The 27,190-nt window shown below is 56.6% G+C and overlaps 2 protein-coding genes and 1 non-coding gene across 13 annotated transcripts; 1 reads left to right on the top strand and 2 right to left on the bottom strand.

The window, feature by feature from the left end:
* Positions 1-6,279: 6,279 nt before the first annotated feature.
* SLC25A39 (solute carrier family 25 member 39) lies at positions 6,280-11,507 on the top strand. 5 transcript variants are annotated; one of them, XM_032163853.2, is made up of 12 exons: positions 6,280-6,432; positions 7,564-7,663; positions 7,797-7,856; positions 8,289-8,333; positions 8,613-8,722; positions 9,367-9,434; positions 9,576-9,700; positions 9,903-10,076; positions 10,403-10,512; positions 10,698-10,779; positions 10,858-10,938; positions 11,019-11,507. In XM_032163853.2, the coding sequence occupies exons 2-12, from the start codon at positions 7,579-7,581 to the stop codon at positions 11,132-11,134; spliced, it is 1,056 nt and encodes a 351-aa protein (XP_032019744.1). In that variant the 5' UTR covers positions 6,280-6,432; positions 7,564-7,578; the 3' UTR covers positions 11,135-11,507. The 5 variants fall into 5 exon arrangements, with proteins under 5 accessions (XP_032019744.1, XP_058301729.1, XP_032019743.1 ...); XM_058445746.1 differs by having other exon boundaries at positions 10,385-10,512; XM_032163852.2 differs by having other exon boundaries at positions 8,589-8,722.
* Positions 11,508-12,449: 942 nt separating this feature from the next.
* Positions 12,450-22,463, bottom strand: RUNDC3A (RUN domain containing 3A). 7 transcript variants are annotated; one of them, XM_032163845.2, is made up of 12 exons: positions 22,127-22,460; positions 18,375-18,490; positions 17,876-18,024; positions 17,627-17,712; positions 16,304-16,393; positions 16,119-16,199; positions 15,808-15,973; positions 15,518-15,675; positions 14,603-14,740; positions 14,400-14,506; positions 12,937-13,034; positions 12,451-12,725 (listed from the first exon to the last, which is right to left on the bottom strand). In XM_032163845.2, the coding sequence occupies exons 1-12, from the start codon at positions 22,231-22,233 to the stop codon at positions 12,633-12,635; spliced, it is 1,389 nt and encodes a 462-aa protein (XP_032019736.1). In that variant the 5' UTR covers positions 22,234-22,460; the 3' UTR covers positions 12,451-12,632. The 7 variants fall into 7 exon arrangements, with proteins under 7 accessions (XP_032019740.1, XP_032019736.1, XP_032019737.1 ...); XM_032163846.2 differs by having other exon boundaries at positions 17,876-18,012; XM_032163847.2 differs by having other exon boundaries at positions 17,876-18,009.
* Positions 22,464-23,871: 1,408 nt separating this feature from the next.
* Positions 23,872-23,973, bottom strand: LOC116475992 (U6 spliceosomal RNA). Its single transcript, XR_004250078.1, has one exon. It is a non-coding gene; the product is annotated as a U6 spliceosomal RNA (small nuclear RNA).
* Positions 23,974-27,190: the final 3,217 nt, after the last annotated feature.

Here is a 27,190-nt window from a genome sequence, read left to right as displayed (position 1 = left end):
ACCGTCCAGCATGCTCTCAGCACCTGCTGTTTAATTTAACTGTCTTTGAGATTGTTTTACATAATGATATAGAGATCTGCAGCCCTCACCCCCCACGCCACGTGGATAGGTCAGGGAATGCTGCCCTTTCAAGGCTGTGTGGATTTGTCACATGGAGATAGGGTCACGTACTTAACAGTTCCCTTTCACGGGATGTTCTGCTGTTACAAAGAAGGCTGCAATGAAGAAGGCCAAGCTGGTACCATCATTTCGCACTTGTATGAGCAGATGACTAGAGAAATGCTTAGAAGTGGCCTGGCTGGATCAAGGGTTTGGCGTTTAGAATTTTTGTAGCTATGGCTAAAATCACCTTCCATATTAATCCACGCTCTCCCAGCAGAGCTCTGGGACCCAGGCTGGGGGACATTCTGGAAAGTCTTAGCCAGGACCCTCTCCCTCTAGGGTCCCACCTCCTCAGACCACACCCAGGGCCCCCCCAAAAAGCCTTGGGTGTCCAGACACTTCCAGCCTACCTTCTCAGGCCACAGAGGCAGGGGGAGACAGGGAGGACTTCCCCAAATTGGGCTGATCCCAGCTGTTTTATATATATATATATATATATATACACACACACACACACACACACACACAAATATACATATATATACACTCACACACATACACACACAAATATACATATATATACACTCACACACACACATGTACGCATATATGTATATATCTTCTTTTTTTTTTTTCTTTGAGACAGAGTCTCGCTCTGTCACCCAGGCTGGAGTGCAGTGATGTGATCTCAGCTCACTGCGACCTCCACCTCCTGGGTTCAAGCGATTCTCTCCCTCAGCCTCCTGAGTAGCTGGGATTATAGGCACCCGCAACCATGCCTGGCTAATTTTTGTATTTTTAGTAGAGACGGGACTAACATTTTGCTACACTGGCTTTTTTTTTTTTTTTTTTTTTTTGAGATAAGATCTTGCTCTGTCACCCAGGCTGGAGTGCAGTGGCACGATCACTGCTCACTGTAGCCTCCACCTCATGGGCTCAAGCAATCCTCCCACCTCAGCCTCCAAAGTAGCTGAGACTACAGGTGCACAACAGCACACCCAGCTAATTTTTTTTTATTTTTTCTAAGAGACAGGGTCTCCCTATGTTGCCCAGGCTGGTCTCAAACTCCTGGGCTCAAGCGATCCTCGTGCCTCAGCCTCCCTTACAGGCGTGAGCTACCATGCCTGGCTTCTTTTTTTGCTGAGCCATTTAAGACTAAGTTACAGACATCATAACACTTTATTCATCCCTAAACACTACAGTATGTGTTTCCTAAGAACAGGGCATTCTCCTACAAAATCACAGTATTGTTATCACTCCAGAAATTTTAACACTGATAAAGTAATATTGGCCAGGTTCTGTGGCTCATGCCTATAATTCCAGCACTTTGGGAGGCCAAGGTGGGTGAATCACCTGAAGTCAGTAGTTCGAGACCAGCCCGGCCTACATTGCAAATCCCTGTCTCTACTGAAAATACAAAAATTAGCCGGGCATGGTTGTGCATACCTGTAATCCCAGCTACTCAGGAGGCTGAGACAGGAGAATTGCTTGAACCTGGGAGGCCAGGCATGGTGGCTCATGCCTGAAATCCCAGCACTTTGGGAGGCCAAGGTGGGTGGATCACCTGAGGTCAGGAGTTTGAGACCGGCCTGGCCAACATGGAAAACCCAGTCTCTACTACAAAAAAAAAAAAAAAAAAAATTAGCCAGGCATGGTGGTGCAGAGCAAGACTTCGTCTCAAAAAAAAAAAAAAAAAAAAGTAATTAGCATACAGACCTTATTCCTTTTTCTCCATTTGTTCCAATAAAGTCCTCCATCACTCCCCTACTCCTTTCCACCCTCAGAATCCATTAAAGATCAGACTACATTTGCTATGGGCCTGGGATTTGGACTTTTCCTCTGGGCAGTAGGGGGCGGGGGCCTCAGTGGTTCTGCAGCCCTGGGCCCTGCTTTGGGAGGCTACTCTAGATGCAGACAGTGTTGGCCCTGGACTCAGAGGTGCTGGTGGGGTCCCATCCATGGGTGAAGCCCTTGAGTCCCCCATCAGCTCCAGAGATGTCTTCCTAGGCCCTGGGGGTGCAAGCTGGAGGGGACACTGCCCCTGTCCCAAGGCTTGCCTTGGACAAATTCAGCCTTGTAATAAACTGGCCCCTTTGGTCTCAGGTGAGGACTGGTCCTTCAGTCTTCACAACCACCCCTGCAGCTGGTACTTTCTTCTCCCCTTTTACAGTTAAAAAGGGAGAATTTCTACTTTTCCATCCGCGCAAGGAAGCTGCAGATGGCCACATGGGGCCACATGTTGCCTCTGGAAGGACCACTGGGTGCATAACCAATGTAAACCTTGCCTGAGTCAGCCAGGCCAGTGGCCACCTCTGCAGCCTTCCAGGCTTGCTCCTCGAGGGTGGAAGTGTTGAGTCAGGGCTCCATAGCTTCTGGAGCATGTCAAGGCTCCTCCTCCACCCTGACCTGCCACGGTCATTCTTGGGAGAGACTTCACGAGGTCCGGAGGTGCCCCATCACCCATGGATCACCCTCCAGCGGCCACTGCTTTGGTCACACCCATGAGGCCTCATGGTTCTCTAAGCTTCAAAGCATTTACGTTCTGGAGAAGGCAAGGACTGTGATCCACGCGGCTCTGGGCCCCTGGCAGGTCTCACAGAACTGTTTATCGACTCTTCATGTAGCTTTCAGAGACATTATATTAAGAATCTGTACGTTAGGCAGGGCAGGTGATATCGTCCTTATTTTCAGATGAGGAAACAGGTGTATCGACAAATCTCTAAGGATCCTATTTAAGAGAATCACAAAAAGAAAACCAGCAATGGAGTGCAAGGCCCTCAATGTACTGTTGGGGAAACAGGCTCAGAGGTCCCCAGGTTTGATTCCTGGCTGTGCTACTTTGCACTGGTGACCTTCGTTCTGGGTATAAGTAGTTATTATTATCCATGACTGCATACTGGAGGCAGAGGTGGGGCCGGAATCTGGGGAATTTTCCATGCCACAGGTTCTAGAGAGCAATTAATAACAATACAGTAACAGCAACAGTAGTAGTTGTCATAGAATGCTTGCCACGTGCCAGGGTTCTAAGCACGTCACAGCCATTAATGCATTAAATCCTTACATAATCCCTGGAGGAAGGTGCGTTATCATCACCATCAGCCCATTTTGTAAATGGGGAAACTAAGGCGTAGAGGCCTTAAGACACTTGCTTGTAAGAGGCAGGTGAGATGGAAAGCCAGGTCAGGGTGCTGCTGGAACAGAGCATCTGGGTTGAGAACTGGACAGGGTGGGAGCCCATCTGGCTCAGGCACATTGGGGGGTCTAATGCTGACTCTTTCATTTGAGTGACCTTGGGGCGATTTGACCTTTGGGGCCTCCCTTTTCTCATCCGTAAAACGGGAGAGTGTGTGCAGGGAAAGTCTGGGTTCTCCTCCACACGAGTAAAGTCACTACACACAAGAGCCCTGTTTCCTCCCCTGTTCCGTAAACCAAAACGTCGAAGTTGTAAGGAAACTTGGCGGAGAGTAGGCTCTCACCTTGACCGATAGTTTGTTTGTTTGTTTGTTTGTTTATTTATTTATTTATTTATTTATTTATTTATTTATTTATTTATTTTTGAGACAGAGTCTCCCTCTGTCATCCAGGTTGGAGTGCAGTGGTGTGATCTCGGCTCACTGCAGCCTCGACCTCGCGAGCTCAAGCGATTCTCTGGCCTCAGCCTCCCAAGTAGCTGAGACTACAGGTGCGCACCACCACCGCCGGCTAATTTTTGTATTTTTAGTAGAGACGGGGTTTCGTCATGTTGGTCAGGCTGGTCTCGAACTCCTGTCCTTAGGTGATCCGCCCACCTCGGCCTCCCAAAGTGCTGGGATTACAGACCTGAGCCCGACCTTGACTGATAGTTGATATAATTATTTCGTGTCATTTCTGAACTCAGCTTGAGGTGGGAAGGGAATGGAAAGGACGCCTTGTCTCAGGCCCTTTTGCCCAGCGGCCCCTTTACAGGTCACAGATTGCACTCTCCCTGCTCCCAAGCTGGAGTTTCAGAGCTGTACGGGAGCTCAAAGGCATTTTCTCAGGGAAAGCTGATAGTTGGCCCCTCGGAGTCCACGTGCTAACCCGGCAGGCGCCGACTGACTGGGCTGCTCCAGCGCCGGAGGCGACCAGTGGGGGCCTGAGGGGCGGGGAAGGCAGAGACGTCAAAGTCGAGGCCTACCCTTCTTAAAGGCGCAGGCTAGGCGCCCCCCCCCGCCCCCCTCCGCCACCGCCCCCGCGTGCTGGTTTCTCTGTTAGGACAAATAAGCAAGATGACACAAAAGTTCTAAACGCGAGGTGGATGGTGGGGCCTGGGGTACGGGGCTGCCCCGGGAAATAAAGTGTCTCCCTGACAAGCGGGATCGGAGAGGGCAGCGCTGGACTTAAGCCCGCCTGTCCCGGGGAGGCAGTGTGGGGCCCTGGGAAAAGCACCCGGCCGGTTCGAATCTCGGGCTTTTCACGTCGAGCCTCAGTTTCACTTTCTGTAAAACGGGGTAATCTATTTCTTTTTCTTTTTGAGACGGAGTTTCGCTCTTGTTGCCCAGGCTGGAGTGCAATGGCGCAGTCTCAGCTCACCGCAACCTCCGCCTTCCGGGTTTAAGCGATTCTCCTGCCTCAGCCTCTCGAGTGGCTGGGATTACTGGCATGCGCCACCACGCCCGGCCAATTTTTTGTATTTTTAGTAGAGATGAGGTTTCACCATGTTGGTCAGGCTGCTCTCTAACTCCTGACCTCTGGTGATCCGCCCGCCTCGGCCTCCCAAATGGCTGGGATTACAGGCGTGAGCCACTGCGCCCGGCCTTTTTTTCTGAGACGGAGTCTCACTCTGTTGCCCAAGCTGGAATGCAGTGGTGCGATCTTGGCTCACTGCAACCTCTGCCGGCCGGGTTCAAGTGATTCTCCTGCCTCAGCCTCCCGAGTAGCTAGGGATTACAGGCACCCGCCATCATGCCCGGCTAATTTTGTATTTTTAGTAGAGACGGGGTTTCACCATGTTGGCCAGGCTGGTCTCGAACTCCTGACTTCAAGTGATCCTCCCGCCTCGGCCTCCTAAAGTGCTGGATTACAGGAGTGAGCCACCGCGCCCGGCCTGTGGTAATCTATTTCAACAATAACCTACTGCAAAGAGTTTTGAGACTCAGAAGAAATCACGATACGACAGCAACCAACACCAAAACGTCTGTGCCCTCCCGCACTCAGTGCTCTCCCTCTCCGCGCAGTCATTCCGGGCCTTAGGCGAGGTTGTGATTTGCCCAAGGTCACGCGGAGGTGGGATCTGGCTCCCCATGGCTCTCCCGGCTCCCCCGGCTTGCTCACGTCCCAGCCCGCCCGGCCCAGGCTGCAGCTCAGCTAACCCGGTGGCGCACACCCGCGCGGGGCCCTGTGGTTTACAAAGCGTTTTGCAGGTGCGGGCCTGTTCCGTAACCTGAAAAATGGGGGCGATGCTAAGGCCGGCAAGAGAAGTCGCCGCGAAGTTTTCAAGTCTCGGCGGGGAGCCCGGCAAGTAACTTCGTCGTTATTGTGTGGTCTCCCGGCGATCTCGAAGAACCCATTCTCACTGCCGCCGCCGCCACGCTCCTGAGGACACCGAGGAAGGGGGCCAGTGCGTCACCCTCGCCGTCCGGAAGGCGCTGGGGCTTCCAGTGCCGCGCGCGGCCGGGATGCGGCTGGTGAAAATGCGCTTAACAGCCCGGCGCGGCGGCTCACGCCTGGAATCGCAGCACTTTCGAAGACCGAGGTGGGCGGATCGCTTGAGCCCAGGAGTTCCAGACTAGCCTGGGCAACATAGGGAGACAAAAATAAAATAACAAACCAGCCGGGCGTGGCGGCGCGCGCCTGTGGTCCCAGCTACTCCGGAGGCTGAGGCAGGAGGATCGCTTGAGTCCGGGAGGTCAAGGCTGCAGTGAGCCTAGATCGCGCCACTGCCCTCCAGCCTGGGTGACAGAGCGAGGCTGAAAAAGATGCTGTCTAAAAAAAGATGCTGGAAGTGCCTGCTGCTGCCAGGTTAAGCGCGACGTGGAGACCGCGAAGTTGGCCGGCAGCTCTCAGCGCTGGACAGGCATGGAACCTGCCCGCGCTGCCCCGGCAAGGGGGCGGGACCGCCGCAGGTCCCGGCGGAGACGCGAGTGGGCGGAGACGTGAGTGGGCGGAGCCGGGGATACTCCGGGCTTGCGTCTGGTCGGCCCGCGGCGGGCGGGGCCTCGCGGCGCGGTGTGGGGGCGGGGCCCCCTTGGCTGCTTTCTGCATCAGCCTCGGTGCGCGGCGAGCGCGCCCGGACCGCGCACAGGCGGCGGAGCCGGTATGGGCCCGCCTGGCCCGGGGCGCCGCGCCGCACGAGCACCAGCCTAGAGCCAGGTAGGCGGCGCTGGGCCGGGGCTGGGGGCGGAGACGGAAGCCGGGGTCTCCGGGCGGCCGTGCGAGCTAGGGCAGGTACTAGGGCCGTCGGGCTGGCGTGGGCCTCTTCACCTGGCGGCTCTGCGCGGTTCGTGGCCGGGAGTGTCGTCGAGGGTCGGGGAGACATCCTGGCCCTACGTCCATACTTCCTGCTCTCCCGGCTGCGCCCCGGGCCTGCATTTTGTGGCGTGAGGCCAGAGACTGCTCTTTCTCTCCGGGCCCCGGGTCTGGCCCGTCCGGCCGGGCGGGGAGGGCCGGGCATCCCAGCCCGCAGTCCCGAGGAGGCGACGGGCCCTTCGTGGTCACCAGATCTGTTTACACGTCACCCTCGGTGCCCGGCCGTCCCTCCACGCCCGGTAACTTACGCTCGCAGGTGCCCGCCCGGGGCCTTGGTGCTGGAGTGGGGACTGCGGGGGCAGCACAGGTACTCTGATTTGGGGGCCACGGGGGCCAAATCCGCGCTTGCACGTAGGAGGTGCGCAGTGGACACGTGCGAGGTCGACGAGGGAACGGCCCTGGCTCCTATTGTAATCGAGCGATAGGTCTGGCACTCCAGCTTCCTTCGGAACCGCTCCTGAGTGACCTTGGGCAGGCCACCTGGTCTCCCCGAGCCTTAGTTTTCCCCGGCGGAGGGGGGCGGACGGTCCCTGCTTTAGAGGTCATTGCCAGGGTTGTTGAGGCAACAGATGTTTCGAGGGCGGTGGGTGAGGGTCGGGTTAAAGTCTCACAGTGGGCCGGGTGCGGTGGCTCACGCATGTAATCCCAGCGCTTTGGGATGCTGAGGCTGGCGGATCACAAGGTCAGGAGATCGAGACCATCCTGGCCAACATGGTGAAACTCCGTCTCTACTAAAAATACAAAAATTAGCTAGGCGTGGGGGTGCGCGCCTGTAGTCCCAGCTACTTGGGAGGCTGAAGCAAGAGAATTGCTTGGACGGGGGTAGATGTTGCAGTGAGCCAAGATGGTACCACTGCACTCCAGCCTGGCAACAGTGCGGAGAGCGAGACGCCGTCTCAAAACAAAAGTCTCACAGTGGCCCAGTCTCCTTTCCTCATCCCTGGAGTTGTGGTCTGTTTGAGGTTTGCTTTTCAGGACTGAAGCTTCAAGATGGCTGACCAGGACCCTGCGGGCATCAGCCCCCTCCAGCAAATGGTGGCCTCAGGCACCGGGGCTGTGGTCACCTCCCTCTTCAGTAAGACCTGGGGAGGTGGGGTGGGGGCAGGTGGGGATGGGGCAGACCAGAGATTGGAGGCTGTGTGGTCCTGGGGGAGGAGTCCTAGGGGTGGGGTCCTAAAAGGAGCCTTCAGACCCGCTTCCTCCCCCAGTGACACCCCTAGACGTGGTGAAGGTTCGCCTGCAGTCTCAGCGGCCCTCCATGGCCAGCGGTGAGTACCTGACCTGGAGCTAGTGAGGGGTGATGCCTGGGCAAAAGAAAGATCTCCCAGAGGCTGGCCGTGGTTTCTCATACCTGTAATCCCAGCGCTTTGGGAGGCTGAGGCTGGCGTATCACCTGAGATCAGGAGTTCAAGGCCAGCCTGGCCAACATGGTGAAATCCCCTCGCTACTAAAACTACAAAAATTAGCCAGGCTTGGTGACATGCGCCTGTAGTCCCAGCTACTTGGGAGGCTGAGGCAGGAGAATCCCTTGAACCGGGAAGGTGGAGGTTGCAGTGAGCTGCGATTGTGCCACTATGCTCCAGGGTGGGCGACAGAGCGAGACTCCATCTCAAAAAAACAAAATAAAAAGATCTCCCAGAGATGGGGTCCCTAGGGTGGGTGGGGGCTCCTCTGACTTGAGGGGCTGCCTTGTATTTTAGAGCTGATGCCTTCCTCCAGACTGTGGAGCCTCTCCTATACCAAATGTGAGTGCCCCAAGCCACAGGGAGCATGGGAGGGTGCGAGGGGGAGAGAGTCCTTGTCCCTGTCCCCAGGGCACCAGTGGGCTCCACAGCCAGGGACTAGCATATACTCCCAGGTCCCGCCAGCCAGTCCTGCGACCTGCACCAGAACATCCACACAGGGACCTGGCCTTTACTGGCCTTCCAGGGATAGGGGCCCACTGCCTCCCTGCAAGGTTCTAGGGTCCTGTCATTATAATGCCCCCTGCCTTTCCCCAGTGCCCTCCTGTCTCCAATCCACAGGGAAGTGCCTCCTGTACTGCAATGGTGTCCTGGAGCCTCTGTACCTGTGCCCAAATGGTGCCCGCTGTGCCACCTGGTTTCAAGACCCTACCCGCTTCACTGGCACCATGGTGAGGAGCATCTGGGTCCATAGGGATTCGTCGGTGTCCGTGAGGAGTTCGGTCTGGCTGGGCAGCAGACCCAGGAAAAAAGGGGTTGGGCAAGGCACACAGAGGTAGCCGGTTCAGTCAGGAAGCGCTTCCGGAGAAGGCAGTACCTCCATGGGGTGTTTGTTTTCTTTTAGAGTCTCGCTCTGTCACCCAGGCTGGAGTGCAGTGGCGTGACCTCAGCTCACTGCAACCTCTGTCTCCTGGGTTCAAGTGATTCTCCTGCCTCAGCCTCCCAGGTAGCTGGGATTACAAGCATGCACCACCACCTGCCTCTAATTTTTGTATTTTTAGTAGAGACGGGGTTTTGCCATGTTGGCCAGGCTGGTCTCAAACTCCTGCCTCAAGTGATTTATCCGCCTTGGCCTCCTAAAGTGCTGGCTGGGATTACAGACGTGAGCCACAGTGCCTAGCCTCCATGAGGTTTTTGAAGGGTGACCAGGTGTCCGCCTGGACCCAACTGGGGTACTGCACGTGTAGAGGCAGGGAAGCCGGAGGGCTGTGGGCAGAGGCTGAGGGCGTCAGGCAAAGGCCTAGCCTGGGCCAGCCCCATCACATACCTCACTTGTGTCCCTCCTTTTCCCCTGGGCTGGTGCCTGCTTGGCCAGGATGCCTTCGTGAAGATCGTGAGGCACGAGGGCACCAGGACCCTCTGGAGCGGCCTCCCCGCCACCCTGTGAGTAGCCGGGTCCTGCACCACTCTCCTCTGGTACCTCCTGACCCCTTGCTCCCTGTTGAACGGCTAGGTGAGGCAGGCGATGCTTTAAAAGTTTGGGTCCTTTTGGGAGTCCCAGCTAACCTCTCTCCGTATCTCCAGGGTGATGACTGTGCCAGCTACCGCCATCTACTTCACTGCCTACGACCAACTGAAGGCCTTCCTATGTGGTCGAGCCCTGACCTCTGACCTCTACGCACCCATGGTGGCTGGCGCGCTGGCCCGCCGTGAGCATAGTCTTGGGCCTTTGACCTCCCTCCGTCCCCACCTCTGCCCAAACCCAGTCAGTCCCAGCTCCCAGCCCCAACCTCTGCCAGCCTGGGGGTGGGGGGGTGTTCTAGGTCCCCAGACCTGGGGCAGCAGATAGGTGATGCCATGTAAGTCCTGTGACCTCACTTCTCCCCATTGTCACCCCCAATCCCTGCACAGTGGGCACCGTGACTGTGATCAGCCCCCTGGAGCTTATGCGGACAAAGCTGCAGGCTCAGCATGTGTCGTACCCGGAGCTGGGTGCCTGTGTTCGAACTGCGGTGGCTCAGGGTGGCTGGCGCTCACTGTGGCTGGGCTGGGGCCCCACTGCCCTTCGAGATGTGCCCTTCTCAGGTAGGCACCCAGGCTGCAGGGGGTGGGTGAGGGAACCCTGGGGTGATGCACAAAGGGTCTACGGCCAAGTGCCAGCTTTGTGACTAGTGACCATGAAGTTACTTAGCTTTTCTGAGCCATGGGTTTCTCATCTGTGAAGTGGGCCTAGCAGGTAGAGTATTTGCCCAGGCGGTCAGGAGATTAATTCCTACAGAGTGCCTGCTTCCGAGCCTGCATGTAGCAGACAAGACTCACAGCTGGGAGGGAGTGGTGGCAGTGAAAGATGGAAGGTCTGGGGCCACTTCCTTGCCCTTCCCACCTCTAATCAGTGCATCCCCCACCCCAAGCCCTGTACTGGTTCAACTATGAGCTGGTGAAGAGCTGGCTCAATGGGCTCAGGCCGAAGGACCAGACTTCCGTGGGCATGAGCTTTGTGGCTGGTGGCATCTCAGGGACGGTGAGTGGACTGGGCTGGAGGTGAGGCCAGTGGAGGTCTCCCTGCGGGGGGCCTGAGGGTTTTTGGAGATGTCCAGAAGCAGACCCCGTGAGGCCTTTGTCCCTCCCAGCCGCAAGAGCCACCTGGGAGGTAGGGCTGGGGGTCCGGGAAGTGGAGCTGAGCCCTCTCCCCGCCTACCCCACCAGGTGGCTGCAGTGCTGACTCTGCCCTTTGACGTGGTAAAGACCCAACGCCAGGTCGCTCTGGGAGTGATGGAGGCTGTGAGAGGTGAGGGCCCAGATTGCCGTGGCAGGGGACAGGCGGGGTCCTGAATGGGGTCTCACTGAGCTGGCCTCGCGTTTGCAGTGAACCCCCTGCATGTGGACTCCACCTGGCTGCTGCTGCGGAGGATCCGGGCCGAGTCGGGCACCAAGGGACTCTTTGCAGGTCAGTTTGTGGGTGTTGGGGGTGGGGGCGGGGCTGACCTGCGCCCCTGACCCCTGACCCGGGCCTCCTTTCCACCGCAGGCTTCCTTCCTCGGATCATCAAGGCTGCCCCTTCCTGTGCCATCATGATCAGCACCTATGAGTTCGGCAAAAGCTTCTTCCAGAGGCTGAACCAGGACCGGATTCTGGGCAGCTGAAAGGGGCAAGGAGGCAAGGACCCCGTCTCCTCCACGGATGCGGAGAGGGCAGGAGGAGACCCAGCCAAGTGCCTTTTCCTCAGCACTGAGGGAGGGGGCTTGTTTCCCTTCCCTCCCAGCGACAAGCTCCAGGGTAGGGCTGTCCCTCTGGGCGGCCCAGCCCTTCCTCAGACACAACTTCTTCCTGCTGCTCCAGTCGTGGGGATCATCACTTTCCCACCCCGCAAGTTCAAGACCAAATCTTCCAGCTGCCCCCTTCGTGTTTCCCTGCGTTTGCTGTAGCTGGGCCTGTCTCCAGGAACCGAGAAGCCCTCAGCCTGGCGTAGTCTCCCTGACCCTTGTTAATTCCTTAAGTCTAAAGATGATGAACTTCTGCCTGGTGCCTGTCCCTCTGGGGCCTGGGGTGGCTGGGAGGAAGGCTTGGGAGGGACCCTGGTGCTGGTTTGGCTGCCCAAGGTGGCACCTATGAAGAGGACCTCTCCAGTTTGGCGAGAGTCGGGGTGAGGACCTAGAGTGTGAGGGACTACAAGTAGACATCCTGGTGGTAAGGTCCTTTTGGGGACCCCCCCATTAGGGTTAGAATGGGGGGTGGTGGGGGCTGGGCGCAGTGGCTCACGCCTGTAATCCCAGCACTTTGGGAGGCCGAGGCAGGCAGATCACGAGGTCGAGATTGAGACCATCCCGGCCAACATGGTGAAACCTCGTCTCTACTAAAAATACAAAAATTAGCTGGGCATGTTGGTGGGCGCCTGTAGTCCCAGCTACTTGGGAGGCTGAGGCAGGAGAATCCCTTGAACCCGGGAAGTGGAGTTTGCAGTGAGCTAAAATAGTGCCACTGCACTCCAGCCTGGCAACAGAACGAGACTCCATCTCAAAAAAAGAATGGGGGATGGTAACACCTCTCCTTAAGGGCGCACTTAAGCGACAGCAGAGGAGTGAGGGTTGCTTAACTGGCAGGCTGTGGCTTAACAGAGGGGTCTGCAACTTTGGACCAAAGCACCATTGCTGAGGCCAGCACAGGGCACTGGCCCTACAGCGTGTGCCTCCATCCTGCCCCTGGCGTGCTCAGCTGCCTCAGCCTGGTTTTGAGCAAGTTTTTAAAGGCTGTTGGGTCGGGGGGCATGTTTTGGGCCTGCCCTGGGCAGACCTAATATTTTGGACACAGAAGCTACCCACTCCCTGAGTGCTGGCCTGCCTCTCCCCACAGGGCACATGCTAGTGCTGCCTGACCTTGGTCTCGGGCCAGGCACTGACTCCACTTCCTTCAGACCTCAGGACAGGGCCCTTCCCCAGCCCCCCACATACAAGGCTGCCCTCAGTCCTCTGGTTTTTATTTGCCTGATCCCCCGCAGAGCTCTCTTGCTCTGGGGGCTGGGGAAGGAGTGACTCCAGGGCGTACACAGACAGATGGAGAGGCTAGAGACTGGGAGGTGGGGGTGTGGAAGCTGGGCTACCAGCTCCTGAGGGGGCAGGGGAGATGAGTGAAGGAGCGCCAAGGTCACCAGAAGAATGGAGCAGGCTTCCCCAGGGGCTCCCTGTGGCTTGGGCACCCTTGCCTCCTGGCCCAGCCTGCTTTCCTCCACAGCCCGTGCTGCCAAGGCAGAAAGCTAAGGTGAGCAGAGATCTTCCCCGAGAACCCTGGCTTGATGGATAGCGTTCTCTGGAAGGGTAGCCTGGATTGGGGGACTCTTGTTGAAGAAAGATGGCAGGTGTCCATGGCCCCTGGCAGGTGGGGCTGGCACTGCCCATGCTGTTCCTCAGCTGGGGCTCAGTGCCGGGCTGCCCTCGGGACTGTCGCTCACCAGGCACTCGTTGGATTTGAAGCTCGCCAGGGACTTGCAGCTGGGAATGGAGGCCAGGGAGCCGCAGAGGCCCAGCATGGAGGGCGTGGGGTCCTTCCCTGGGGAGAGAGGGTGGGTGAGGCCGGGCGACCAGTCTACATGTGTGGGAGTTGGTAGAGTGGTGGGCAGTGAAGGGGCAGCCCTCAAGCCACCCCCCAGGAGACTTTGATATATTCCAGAGCATTTGCCATTTTCAGTTAAACTTTGGTTAAGCACCTGCCTGTGCCAGGCACGGTGCTGGGGACACTGTATTGTAATCGTCAGTTGATGTCTCTGTCTCCCCCTGAGGGTCATCCTCTCTCTTTGTCCATTTATTAAATACACAGTGAGCACTCGCTCTGTTCCAAGCACTGGGGATACAGAGAACGGACAAGACACGGTCCCTGCCCTCATGGAGCTCACAGTCTGGTGGGGGAGACAGACACACAGACAATCACAAACACAGTGTGATGGGGCTACATGGCCACAGCCTGCCTTGTCTCAAAGAAGATCTAGGGTCATCCAATACAGTGTGGTTGCTTATAAAAAAGAAATGACCGGATATCCAGGCATAGGGAGAACTAGGATGGGAAAAACCAAGGTGAAGCCAGGGATGAGGTCAACACAAAGTGCATGCGTTGAAGTCCTGGGCATTCGCTCGAAGGGAGCCACTAATTTGGCTCTGAGCTTCCTGGCAGCCAAAGAGAAGGGGGAAACAATGGTCAGGCAAGTAGTTCACAGTGTGCATAAGAGCAAATTAGTTTGAGGAGTTCCCCGAGAGTTTATGAGCCCCCTGAGGATGTCATGACACTAAAAAGCCACTGAGCCCTCACCATATGACAACACTGATGATTATCAACATCCTCATTTTACAAAGAATGGACTCATGGAGGTAAAGTGATTGACCAAGCTCACGTGCTCAGAGGAGGCACAGCCAGATTTATGCTGGGTCCTGACACCTCAAAGTAAGCTCTCAATTGCTGTGCTAAACCCTCAAGAAAGGCTGAGAGAGGCTGAGCGCGGTGGCTCACGCCTGTAATCCCAGCACTTTGGGAGGCTGAGGCAGGTGAATCACTTGAGGTCAGGAGTTCGAGACCAGCCTGGCGAAACTCCGTCTCTACCAAAAATACACAAATCAGCTGCGCGTCTCTACTAAAAATACACAAATTAGCCACACATGGTGGCGGGCGCTTTTAATCCCAGCTACTCGGGAAGCTGAGGCAAGGGAATCCCTTGAACCCAGGAGGCGGAGGTTGCAACGAGCTGAGATTGCGCCACTGCACTCCAGCCTGGATGACAGAGTGAGACTCCCGTCTCGGAAAAAAAAGAAAAAAAAAAGACTGAGAGAATGAATGAGGGAATGGGCTAGGACCTGCCTTGAGGCCTCAGGGCCTTGCCTCAGCCCTTCCTGGAGGGGTGCTGGGTGTTGGGTTGGGGGAGCTCACCGATGGGACCCCAGGGCTCCTCGTCCCGCGTGCCCTCTCCCAGGCGCTGGGAGTCCGAGCTCAGACTGGCTTCAGCTGACAGCGGCTCCGTGCTCATGAAGCTGTGTCTGCGGCAGAGTGAGAGCTGGTGCGCCGGTAGAGGAAGCCCTTCTTCCCCAGGACGACCCGCTCTCAGGCCCAAGCCGCACCTGGCTGGGGCTTACCTCCGGTAGAGCTTGGAGTTGCTGGCGCCCTCGGCCCCATTAAGCGTTCCCAGTGAGGGCCATTGGTTGACCAGGGGTGTAGTGAGCTCCTTGGAACCCTGGGCCAGAGGGGCGTGGTCACTGGGGATCAGACCTGTCCTGGGAGGGGGAGGAGGAGTCAGGCCTGGCTGGAAGTAGGAGAAGTGAGGAAGGGAGATTCAGCAAGGGGTTGAGGGAGGGGTCAGGAATGAAATCTGAGCAGCAAAAATGGGGATACGGTGTTGGGGTCAGTGGGCCAGATCCCGGGAGGAAGTGGAGGTGGTACTGGGGTGGAGGGGTGACAGGGATTCGTGCACAAATATTGGGAGTTGGAGGGAATGGCGCAGTGTTGTAGGGGTCAGCTGAGGTGATGGGGGCGTCAGTGGAGAATAGTGTGGGAATCCCTGAAGGGTAAGATCGTCTTGGGGATCCTGCCGCAAGATCAGCGTGATGCAAAGGCTTAGAGAAGAAGTGTTACAGGGATCGGCAGGGGGGAGGTCGGGGGTCATGGCGGGTGATGACGGTCAGTGAGCCTGTGGTGTAGGTGACTGAGGGGATGAATGCAATCGTGTTGAAGGTTGTAGAGCAACACCGCAGGTCCTTGTGAGTGACGTGGGGTCCCTGCAGTAAGGTTGGATGGCCACTCTAGCTGAAGGGTAACTGAGGGTGAAGGGGGGGCTCTGGCTGTTGGAGGTCACTGGATCTTATGCTGGGGGCAATGTTAGAAGATCATTGTGGGCATCTCGGGGTGGGGCTGGCTGGATCAGAGGGTCGATGCTGGAGAGGTGGGTGCTAGTGTCGGGTGATGTTAAGAGTCGATGGAAGTGAAGATGGGGTTCACCCAGTGATGTGGTCGGGGCGGCCGGGGTCAGGGGTTAGGGCAGGCCGTGCGCTCACAGCTGCTCCTGCAGCTCCAGGATCACGCCTTCCAGCTCCCGCTTCTCGCGCTGGTTCTGCGCCGCCGCCTCCTCCAGCTGCAGCTGCAGCCGCCGGTTCTCCGCCTCCAGGTCCTTCAGCTGCGACTCGCGCAGACGCACCAGCTCCTCCAGGTAGCCCTGCGGGACGCCGGCTCAGCCCGGGCGGCTAGGAGGACGTCCCGGCCGCGGCCCCCGTCCCCGCCCCGCCCCGAGATGCCCGGATCCCCCGCCCCGGCCCGCCCGCCCCCCAGGCCCGCTGGCGTCGCGCACCTTCTGCGCGTAGACGATGCGGAACTTCTGCTCCATCTTGTGCCACTTGCTGTACCAGCTGTCCTCGTCGGTGACGAGCGGCAGGTACGGGTGCTCGGGCGAGTTGTCCTCGCTCGTGCTGCTCTCGGCGCTGTGCCGCTCCTCCTCGTCCGTCAGGTAGTCGTAGCTTGGGAGAGGGAGCAGTGGGCACGGCCGGTCCCGCCCCTCCCCCCGCGCGTCTGCGCTGGCCGCCGAAGGCGGTGGGACCAGGATGTCCCCAGGATGTCCCGAGGCCCCTTCCCCCGCCCCGCCGCAGTCATGGAGCCGCTCACCTCTGCGTGAACTTTAGGTACGGCGTGTAATCGATGACCACAGGGGTCTTCCCGTCCAGGACTTCCCCCTTTAGACAGAAGCTGAGGCAGACGAGCCACAGGGTTGGAGGTGGGTGTAAGGGGTTGGGGTAGGACATTTATGGGGCAAACAGCCCCCTCCACCACTGCCGTCAGGCAGACCCCACCTGAAATCGATGGCGCTCAGTCCGATCAGCATTCCGGTGAGGATGGTGGCTTCGTCCCGCAGCATGATGGCTCCAGAGTCATAGAACCGTCTGTGGGGAGGCAGAGGGCCTGATGGTGCAGCAGGCCCCTGGAGCCCCCCCGAGAGCTGCTATTGTTGGCTTACTGCCACCTCATCCTGAAGGAAGGCCAATTCTCCTTCCTGATCTGCACGCAGGCCTGGAGCCTCTCCCCCTTCAGCCTGGGGCTGGAACCTGTGGCCCCATCTCCTAGAATGGGTGTTCCCTGAGCCGACTCCTCCCTCTGAGCTACCCCTTCCTCATCAAGTACTGGGTTACCCAGATCCTTCATATCAAGAAGCAAGTCTTAATCATTAGTGCTTGGTATACAGTAGGTGCGCAAAAAACGTGTTGACTTGAACCTTGAAATGTGTAGACTGAGGAATCCAATGCAGCAAAAACATAAGGCTGGGTGTGGCCAATTGGAATGGGGAGGTATATGCCCCCACCACACCACACAGCTTCAGATGCACCTGCCCACACAGGTACATTCCTCCTTGTAACCCCTTGCCCCAGGCACCCAACCTCCCCGTGAACCCTCAGTGCAGGGGTTGAACTCCCCACATAAGGACTCTGTGTCCGTGAATACCAAGTACAGAGCTGCTTTCATTGTTTGGAGAGCCAGAAGGGCTGTGTTGTAGATCATGGAGCCAGCCAACACATGAGATGGTGCGTGGCTGAGGCTCATCCAGAGGTGTGCAAGGGTGGAGTGTGCTGGGCATTGATGGCGAATAATGGGCATTAGATTTGACTTGCAAGTGATGCTGGTGGTGGTGGTAAAAGTTTCTCCTGGGGCCAGGAGCGGTGGCTCATTCCTGTAATCTCAGCACTTTGGGAGGCCGAGGCAGGAGGATCACCTGAGGTTGGGAGTTTGAGACCAGCCTGACCAACATGGAGAAACTAAAAATACAAAATTAGCTGGGCATGGTGGCGTATGTCTGTAACCCCAGCTACTCAGGAGGCCGAGGCAGGAGAATCACTTGAACCCGGGAGGCGGAGGTTGTAGTGAGCCGAGATCGCGCCATCTCACTCCAGCCTGGGCAACAACAGCGAAACTCCTTCTCAAACAAACAAACAAACAAACAAAAAAAGAGTTTGTCCTGGGACTGCAGGCTAGGCTGGAAGAGGGAAATTAGCCGTGCATGCTGGTGCTAGGACTTGTAGTCCAGGAACTGAAGGATGCTGCAGGAACTTAAGGATCAGCTGTGTTTAGGCAATGTAGGTGCACCCTGAGACCTGTGGTCTGAGTTGCCTGGGAAGTCTGACCTGGTGGTCCGGGTGTCACGCAGAGCCGTGGTGATGTATTCTGACATGCGCTTCTCCATCAGTGCCACCCGGATCCATGCCCGGCCCTGGAAATCACGTTCACCTTTACTTGCTGCCCCAGAGGGACTCATGTGTCTAGCATCAGGTGTGGGCCCTTCCCCCCTGGGCTGCAGACGGGGCGAAAACCAAGAAACAGGCAGGCCCCCTGTGTCCCGAGCAGAGAGCAGTTGCTTGCTTCAGGCCCCTCACCTTGGCCCGGGCTGTGCTGATGTTCTCCATGTTCTCGATGCTGCTCACACAGTTGTTGGGCACTTTGCTGCAGGCCAGCCGGATATAGTCCCAGAAGCCCCGCTGCCCATCTGAGCTGAACCAGCTCACTGGACCTGCTGGGGCACAAGCTGAGCCAGGGCAGGGAGGGGACTCAGCAAGACCAGGGAGTTTGGAGAGGGTCCATGTAGTGAGGCACTCACATGCATAAGTATAAGCAGCCTCCTCCCACAAAGATCTATGCACACACATGCACGTATGCAGTGGGCACTCCAGCATATCGCTTGCCCATGATGGGGATTGTAGGCCAAAGGCCTCTCCCTCTTCCCAGATCTGTACACAAGCTTCTGTGCATGGCCCAGAACGGGGGCCAGGGTCAATGAGGGGGTTCAGAGTCCATGGAGTGTATCAGAATGAGGTGGCTGGGAGCTAAAGGCTGGGAGTTGGGGAGGGACCTCTGGGGGAGGGACGCTGGGCCCACCTTTGAAGCGGTGGCTGAGGATCTGCTCTAAAATGGCTGCAAAATTGACAAACTCCTCTGATGAGTCATCGATGGGCTCCGCTGTGTACTTCTCCAGCAGCGTTTTCACAGAGAACCTGGGTGGCGAGGTGGGGAGATGGGGCAGTGGGGTGTCAGGCGAGTAAACAGGTGACGGAGGCAGAGACGGGGAGCAGCCGGCAGAGAAGAGGTCAGGAAGGGCATGGATGTGGTGGGGGGCAGAGGGAGCGGGGAGACAGGCAAGACTACAGTGACCATAGAGGTACCGTGTCATGTGGAGTGAGAGGGTGGCAGATGGGGAGGAAGGGTGACAGGTGGGAGACTGATTGACAAAGTGGGTGACAGGAGAGGTGACAGCCAGAGAAAGGAAGCTTCGGGAGCAAGGGGTGAGAGGGACTGAAAAAATAGGAAGATGAGGCACCACAAGCCAGGGGCAGTCCCGGAGCCCCTTCCCCCTAGACCACCCTTCAGGGTCTGTGTGTGCGAGGCCTGGGTCAACTAGGTGTTAGAAGCCAGTGCGTGCCCCACCCTGAGCTGTCTTCTGTGATTGCTGGAACAACCTTCAGTCCCTTTTGGGGATGGGGTCACCTGTACCAGGGCATGTGAGTTGGCACTGTGCACATGGAGTGTGGGCATGCGCAGGTGGCCAGGTGGGCTCCCAGCACACAGATACCCCGTTCCCCCCTTTCCTTCCCGGCTTGGCCTCCCACACACCAGCTGCCCAGAACCAGGCAGTGCAGAGCTGGGCGGGGGTGGGGTGGGGAGGTGCGGGGTATGGGCCTGACACAGACACTGGGCAGGAGGGGGCATTGGCAGCAGATCTCTGGAAGGGGCTTGGGGGCCTGGCTTCTTAGGGAGGAAGGGACCAAGGGAAGCCTGTGGGGCTGAGGGACTGAAGCCATGCAGTACACCCTCTCCAATCCTGTCTAAGCCTCAGGCTCCCTCTGCAGTCACTACCCCTGCAATCTCCCCCTGCCATCCCTGCAGTGGAGTGGGGCAGGGATGAGGACACAGTTCCTAACATCCCATGATTTCCCTGCTGTGGGTGGCAGAGCAGGGGCGGGGTGTCCAGGGAAATGGGAGCTGCTTGGAAATGTCCTTTTCTTCTTATATTTATCAAGCCCTATAATGTGCCAAGCACAGTACTTTGCATGCATTCCCTTACCCATGCTCAGCCCTGAAATGTAGGTCCTCTTATTATCACTCTCATCCCCGTTTTACAGATAAAGAAATTGACGGTCCAAGGGGTTGACTGATCTGTTCAGAGTCACATGGCTTGTGAGTAGTCAAGCAGGTATGTCTGATTCTGATTCTGAAGCCTCTGCTCTTTCTGCTACATCTGTGGCCTCCTGGCAGCTGTTGGATGACCAAGGCCTGGAGCAGCCCCTGCTCCATCGCCCTTTGTCCTCTACTCCGCAAGTCTCCAGCCTTGGAGCACTGACCTCTGCGGCTCTCAGGCCAATTGCACAGCTGAGCCCTCGTCCCCCTTCCATTTGAACTTGGAGTTGATCTGGCCTGAGATCAGAGCCAGGTCAGTCTTGGGGTTGCACTAAAGGGAGGCAGCCTGCTGGATTCAAATCCTGTTTCCCTGTGACACTCATGTGGCCTTGGGCCCCTCTGTGAGTCCTCTCTTGCCAAATGCAAATGGGAACAATCGTACCTGCCTCATTACATTTTGGTTGAGAGCCCAGGCAGGGTTGGAAGAAGGTAGGTGCCTAGGGCTGCTGGGCAGGGATGGTGAGGAGCGGGGTCATGGCTGGGAAGGCTGACCCTGCTGAGAGCCAGCCTGTGTTTGGGGCATTATCTCAGCTTCACTGTGCGCACCCTCCTGCCAGCTTGATTTCTCCTGGTCATCTGGGTCAGACCATGATGGGGCCTGGACTGGGTTCAGCGTGGCAGCCATCTGGTATCTGCCCTCAGGGGTGCTGCAGAGGTGGTCATTGCCCCCGGGAGCCCTGTGGTGTGCTCCCTGATAGGAGATGCAGTGGCTGCTGCAGGTTACCATGGAGACAGGGAGGCCAGGGCCCAGGGGAGCCCACGGCCTGCTAAAGGGAGCTGTTCTGGGAGCTGGAGGCAAACCATGTGTCAGTGATGAGGCAGCAGGGGCCTGGGGGTTACTGAGCCTTTGTCACATCCCTGATCCCCCAAAACTCTATCCTTCCCTCCCAGCTCTAAGCCACCTTCGGCCCTTCAACTTCCCCTTCTCCGGCCTATGTCAAGGAGAGTTCCCTCATTCCCCTCTATGTACTCAAGAGGCTCAGCTACCTTGGCAGGCAAGAGAAAAAAGAGGAACCTAGCAGGTAGAGAGCAGAGAGGGACAGGAAGAGCGTCATTAGGGCTCTTTCTGTGTGCCAGACACTGAGCTAGGCTCCTACATGGATGGTGCCATTTTCATTCTTTGGTGTGGCTGTGACATCTAAAATGGGGATGATGGGGCACCCAAGGCCCAGAGTGGTTAAGAGACCTCCCCAAGGTTGCGCAGCTAAAGCTGATGGAGTAAGAGCTTGAACCTAGGACCATCTGGCCCCAAGGACAGAAATCTATGTTTTACAACACACTGGCAGGCGTTGGGGGAAATGAGGGTAAAGGCAGTGCCCTGCACTGTGGGCTGGGCCATTGCTACACTCTCTCCTTCATTAACATTCCAGGCATTTCTGCAGAGGTCTGATGTGCACAGCACTGTGCTAGCCACTAGTGCTGGGAGACAGATGCAGTGTGGTTGGATGTGTGCCCAGGAACATGGAAGGAGCTATGGGAGCCAGGAGCCAGGGCATCAGGTGGGCACTAGTGGGCCTCAGGGCATCGGGTGGGCTTCAGCAGAGCTGAGGCCTATGTGGCAGGCAGGTGGGGCTGGCGAGGGGAGAGTGAGCCCTGCCCCCAGCAGCACTCTGCCCTGAGGGGGCAACACCTGATAGGCATGGGGGCCGGGGGAGGTTGCAGCTGACAGGGGATCCCAGCACCAGAGGAGAGTGCAGGTGTGGGCTGCAGGGGGCGTGGCTGAGCAGCTGGCCATGCCCTGGTTTTGGGACAGGGCAGGGCAGGGAGGGCGAGTCACTGCAGGTTGAAGTGGACAGGATCACTTCCTGGGCCCTGGAATCGCGGAGAATCTTCCCAACCCTGCAACCATTCCACCCTCAGAGACCGGTGGCCCTGCCCTCCCGATCTTCTCCCCTTGAACCTGGAACCCAGGCTCTTGGTCCTTCCCACATCTTGGTTGGTGCCCCTCACCCTTCCCTGGAGGGATTCATGGGCTCTGCCCCCATGCCCAATTGACTCTGCCCATCCCTGCTCCAGAATCTGAGCATTGGAGAACCCCACCCCAGAGAGGTCAGTTTGACATGGGTGCCAATGAGGGTATGCTTGGAGGGCATTCATCCCCCCATGGGGTCCCCTCTGTCCATCCTGCCCCATTCCCAGCAAGGGAGCCAGCCATCCCCACCTCCTTCCCCCTCACACAGTGTCACTTCCTGGTTCTCACAGGAAGCTACAGTACCAGTTAAACACCCCTCACCCCCCAGGCCCAGGCCCGGGCATAGGCTTGGCTTGGCCTAGAAGGGTAGGGACCAGACTGCAGCCTCCCTCTGGGTTCTGGGCCTGGGAGGGACAGTGGACGCATTATTCTCGACCCTTTGCTCCCCTCCCTTTTCTCCGCGGCAGCGCTCAGTCCGGGTTTCCGCAGTCCACCCCAACCCCTCTCCCTGACCACCCAGCCCCCGCCCGCTAGCGGTGCCCACCTGCACACGGTGATCAGGTTCTTACGCTCCACAGCCACGTTGCGAGAGGACGCTTTCTTGGAGGACAGCCCCAGAGCCATGGTGGTCTGGACAAAGCTCGCTTCCATCCAGAGGTGCGGCCACTGCTGCCGCCGCCCGCTGCCCCCCACCCCTCCCGGAGCCCCAAACCAGTCGCTGGATCACGGCTGGGCCCTCTGTCCGCCGGGGCCCCTCAACCCTTCCATGGCCATCCCCCTGCCTTTGCGCCCGGTGCCCGGCCCCCTCGCTCCCTCCCCAGGCGGCGATGCCAGAGCAAAACAAGGCCGGGGAGGGAGCTCTCCGAGGTGCTGAGCCGGGCCCCGTCACCCCCTCCTCCAGCCGCCTGCCCCCCTCGGCCAGTGACGTCAGGGCCCTCGGGCCCCGCCCCCCAGCAGGCCGAGGACCAATCCGCAGAGGGTGCAGGGTCTGGGGGGAGGGGAAGAGCCCGGGCCCCACGGAGGGCGGAGGGGGTCCCCAGGAGAAGCAGAGATTGGAAGGAGGGGCAGGGGGCCTGCCCTCCACCCCCACACTCTGGGCCCGAGACTTCTCGCTCCTTCTCGCCTCGCCTCGAGTCTCTGGCTCTGACCTCTCTACTCCCTTGTTTCTGACCTGTGCTCCGTGGTGTCTCTGATCTCCCCCTGCCGCCGGGGGAAAGGAGGTCCTCACCTCCGGGACCCCTGTCCCCTCCCCGCCCCCTACCCGTTCAGCCTCGGCTTTCTCGGCGAGGCAGGGGCTGCGTGCGTGCGGGGAGCGCAGGTGGCTCCCGGCTGCTAACCCAGGAGGCTAAGGAGCAGCCCTAGAGACTGCGCATCTGCGTGTCTGTGCCTGGGCTGGACTCGCCTGCACCAGCCGGGCCGAGCCAACCTCTCCTGGGGTGGAGGATGGGAATCCAGACGAAGCCTAAGGGCCCAGCGCCTGGAAACACTTGGGACAGAGAGTGGGGAGCAGACTGGCAGCGAAGGGCCTTGGGCTCTGCGGAGGTTCCCAGCAGCAGAGCAAGCGCCTACAGTGGTGCCAAGGCAACCGGAGGGGGTGGCGGCCCACCCCCTCACACCACCCCAGAGCCAGCTGGCCTAAGGTTAACCCCTTGGCTGCCGGCATTGCCGCATCGTGCCATCAACCCTCTCTGAATGGGGTCATTGATCTCGGGCAAGGCCAGGAGTGTCCTGTAAAACTGGTTGCAGCTTCTCCCCCGGGGGTGGGGGGAAATGCAGGCATAGTCTAGTTTCCCCCCGCCGTTGGCCTCCTGTTCCTCTCTCACATCCCTGCTCCCACCTGCTCCGTTCCTCTATTCAACCTGTTCCAGGATTTTCGGCGGTGGCGGGAGGAGGGTTCCCCTTCACCTGCTGGAATCCGCAACTCCCACATAAAGCCTTTCTTTGTTTATTAAAGGGCCTCTACCCAATTTCTCCATCTGCCCTTAGGAACATCCCTCCCGGGACTCACTCACACCTATTCTCCAACTCTGCCTACCTGCTCAATTCACCTGATGCTCTGCCAGTGGATTGCTGATGTCTCTACATTGATTCAGATTTGCACCCACATCTGAAAATGATCAGCAGGCAGGGACCCTCTGTCACCACAAGTGGAGAAGGAGATGAAAGAGCCTTGTCTGACACCCTGGAGACTGGTGAGAGATCCTGACTCCTAGCATGGGATCTCACGTTTACGCAGCCTCAGCCTCAATTCTTGGCTTCTGGGACCTCAACCTTGGTCTTTTTATTTTTTACTTTTTTTTTCAATTATTTTTTGTGTGTCATCCTTGCACAGTGGCCATGCTGATCTTCTCTGTATCTTTCCAGTTTTTTAGCATATTAACACATTCCAATTTCGTATAACCTTGGTCTTTTTAGTCCCTCCTCCATCATCTTGCTCTTGCCTCACGTGTAGAAGTCCCTCTTACCGTTCTCCTGCCTCCAGATTGCCAGGGGCAGTCATGTTGGGTTTTTTTGCTCTTTCTCCAAATGAGGGCACATGATGTTCTTTTGGGGTTTATTTTGTTGTTGTTGTTGTTGTTGTTGTTTTTGAGACAGAGTCTCGCTCTGTCGTCCAGGCCAGAGTGCAGTGGCACAATCTCAGCTCACTACAACCTCTGCCTCTTGGGTTCAAGTGATTCTCCTGCCTCAGCCTCCCAAGTAGCTGAGATTACAGGCATGCACCACCACGCCCGGTTAATTTTTGTATTTTTAGTAAAGACAGGGTTTCGCCATGTTGGTCAGGCTGGTCTGAAACTCCTGACCTCAGGTGATCCACCTGCTTTGGCCTCCCAAAGTGCTGGGATTACAGGCGTGAGCCACCACGCCCGGCCCACCTTAACCATTCTTAAGTGTACAATGGAGTAGTACGAAGTACATTCATAGTTTTGTGCAGTCATCACCACCATCCAACTTCTTAACTCTTCGTCTTGAAAAACTGAAACTATCCATTAAACAATAATTCCCCATTCCCCACTCCCCTCACCCCTGGCAACTACTATTCTACTTTCTGGTTCTATGATTTTGACTACTCTAAGTACTTCATATAAGTGGAATCATATAGTGCTTATTTTTTATGTGACTGGCTTATTTCACTTAGCATAAAGTCCTTAAAGTTCATCTATGTTGCCGGCGCAGTGGCTCACGCCTGTAATCCCAGCACTTTGGGAGGCCGAGGTGGGCGGATCACCCGAGGTCAGGAGTTCAAGACCAGCCTGGCCAAAGTGGTGAAACCCTGTCTCTACTAACAATACAAAAATTCGCCAGGCATGGTGGCACACACTTGTAATCCCAGCTACCCGGGAGGCTGAGGCGGGAGAATCGCTTGAACTCGGAAAGCGAAGGTTGCAGTGAGCTGAGATTGCGCCATTGCACTGAAGCCTGGGCAAGAGTGAAACTCTGTCTCAAAAAAAATAAATAAATAAAAGAAAGAGAGAAAAGAAAAAAGTTCATCCATATTATAACACATTGCAGAATTTCTCTCCTTTTAAAGGCAGACTAATATTCATTTGTAGGAATATGCAACATTTTACTTATTGCTATGGCTTGAATGTGTCCCCCAAAGTTCATGTGTTGGAAACTTTTTTTTTCTTTTTTTTGGGGGGGGACAAAGTCTCGCTCTGTTGCCCGGGCTGGAGTGCAGTGGCATGATCTCGGCTCACTGCAGCCTCTGCCTCCCAGGTTGAAGTGATTCTTGTGCCTCAGCATCACGAGTTGGTGGGATTAGAGGCGCACACCACCATGCATGGCTAAATTTTGTATTTTTAGTAGAGATGGAGTTTTGCTATGTTGGCCAGGCTGGTCTTGAACTCCTGGCCTCAAGCAGTCCACCTGCCTTGGCCTCCCAAAATGCTGCGATTACGGGAGTAAGTCTTCATGCCCAGCCTTCTTTCTTACTTTTTGAGACAAGATTTCACTCTGTTGCCCAGGCTAGAGAGCAGTGGTGCAATCATAGCTCACTGCAGCTTCAACCTCCTAGGCTCAAGTGATCCTCCCACCTCAACCTCCCAAGCAGCTGGAACTACAGGCACTTGCTACCACCATGTCTGGCTAATTTTTATTTTTATTAGTTTTATTATTTATTAATTTATTTTGTAGAGATGAAGTCTCACTATGTTGCCCAGGCTGGCCTTGAACTCTTGGGCACAAGCGATCCTCCCTCCTCAGCCTCCCAAAGTGTTGGGATTACAGATGTGAGCTACCACACGTGGCCATGTATAAGAAACTTACTCCCCAGTTCACTGGTGTTGAAAGGTGGGACCTTCAAGACATGATTAGATCACAAGAGCTCTGCCCTCATGAATGGATTATGCTGTTGTTTTGATAGTGGGTTCCTGATAAGAGGATGAGGATCAGGCCCCTTCCTCTCTCCCTCATGCTCTCTTGCCCTTCTGCCTACCACCATCAGATGATGCAGCAAGAAGGCCCTTGCCAGATGTAGACCCCTCAATCTTGGACTTCCCAGCTAGCCTCCAGAACTGTAAGAGACAAACGTCGGTTCATTTTTTTTTTTTTTTTTTTGAGACAGAGTCTCGCTCTGTCACCCAGGCTGGAGGGCAGTGGCACGATCTCAGCTCACTGCAAGCTCCGTCTCCTGAGTTCACGCCATTCTCCTGCCTCAGCCTCCCAAGTAGCTGGGACTACAGGCGCCTGCCACCACGCCCGGCTAATTTTTTGTATTTTTTAGTAGAGACGGGGTTTCACCGTGTTAGCCAGGATGGTCTCGATCTCCTGACCTCGTGATCCACCCGCCTTGGCCTCCCAAAGTGCTGGATTACAGGCATAAGCCACCGTGCCCGGCCAGATCTCTGTTCTTTATAAATTACCCAGTCTCACATATTCTGTTAGAGCAGCACAAAGCAACTAAGACACTTACCCATTCATCCATCCATGGACACTTGCATTGTTTACACATGTTACCAATTGTGAGTAATGCTGCTATGCACATGAGTGTACAAATATCTCTTTGAGACCTTGTTTTCAATTCTTTGGGGTATATACCCAGAAGTGGAATTGCTGGATTACATGGCAATTCTGTTTTTAATTTTTTGAGAAGCTGCCATCCTGTTTTCCAATATGGCTGCACCCTTTTACATTCCTGCCAACAGTGCACAAGGGTCCAATTTCTCTTTTTTTTTTTTTTTTTGAGACGGAGTCTCGCTGTCTCCCAGGCTGGAGTGCAGTGGCGCGATCTTGGCTCACTGCAAGCTCCGCCTCCCAGGTTCACACCATTCTCCTGCCTCAGCCTCCTGAATATTTGGGACTAGAGGCACCCGATAACATGCCTGGCTATTTTCTTGTATTTTTATTAGAGACAGGGTTTCACTGTGTTAGCCAGGATGGTCTCGATCTCCTGACCTGGTGATCTGCCTGGCTCGGCCTCCCAAAGTGCTGGGATTACAGGCGTGAGCCACAGCACCCAGCCACAAGGGTCCAATTTCCCTACATCCTTGCCAACACTCGTTATTTCCTGTTTGCTTGTTTGATGGTAACCATCCCAACAAGTGTGAACAAGTGTGAGGTGGTATCTCATTGTAGTTTTTTTTTCTTTTTTCTTTTTTTTTTCAGGGAA

This window comes from Hylobates moloch, unplaced genomic scaffold, assembly GCF_009828535.3.
Source record: "Hylobates moloch isolate HMO894 unplaced genomic scaffold, HMol_V3 SCAFFOLD_10, whole genome shotgun sequence".
In the NCBI taxonomy this organism is placed as follows: domain Eukaryota; kingdom Metazoa; phylum Chordata; class Mammalia; order Primates; family Hylobatidae; genus Hylobates; species Hylobates moloch.
Note: the sequence above shows the minus strand (reverse complement) of the source record. Positions and strands in the feature narration are given on the sequence as shown.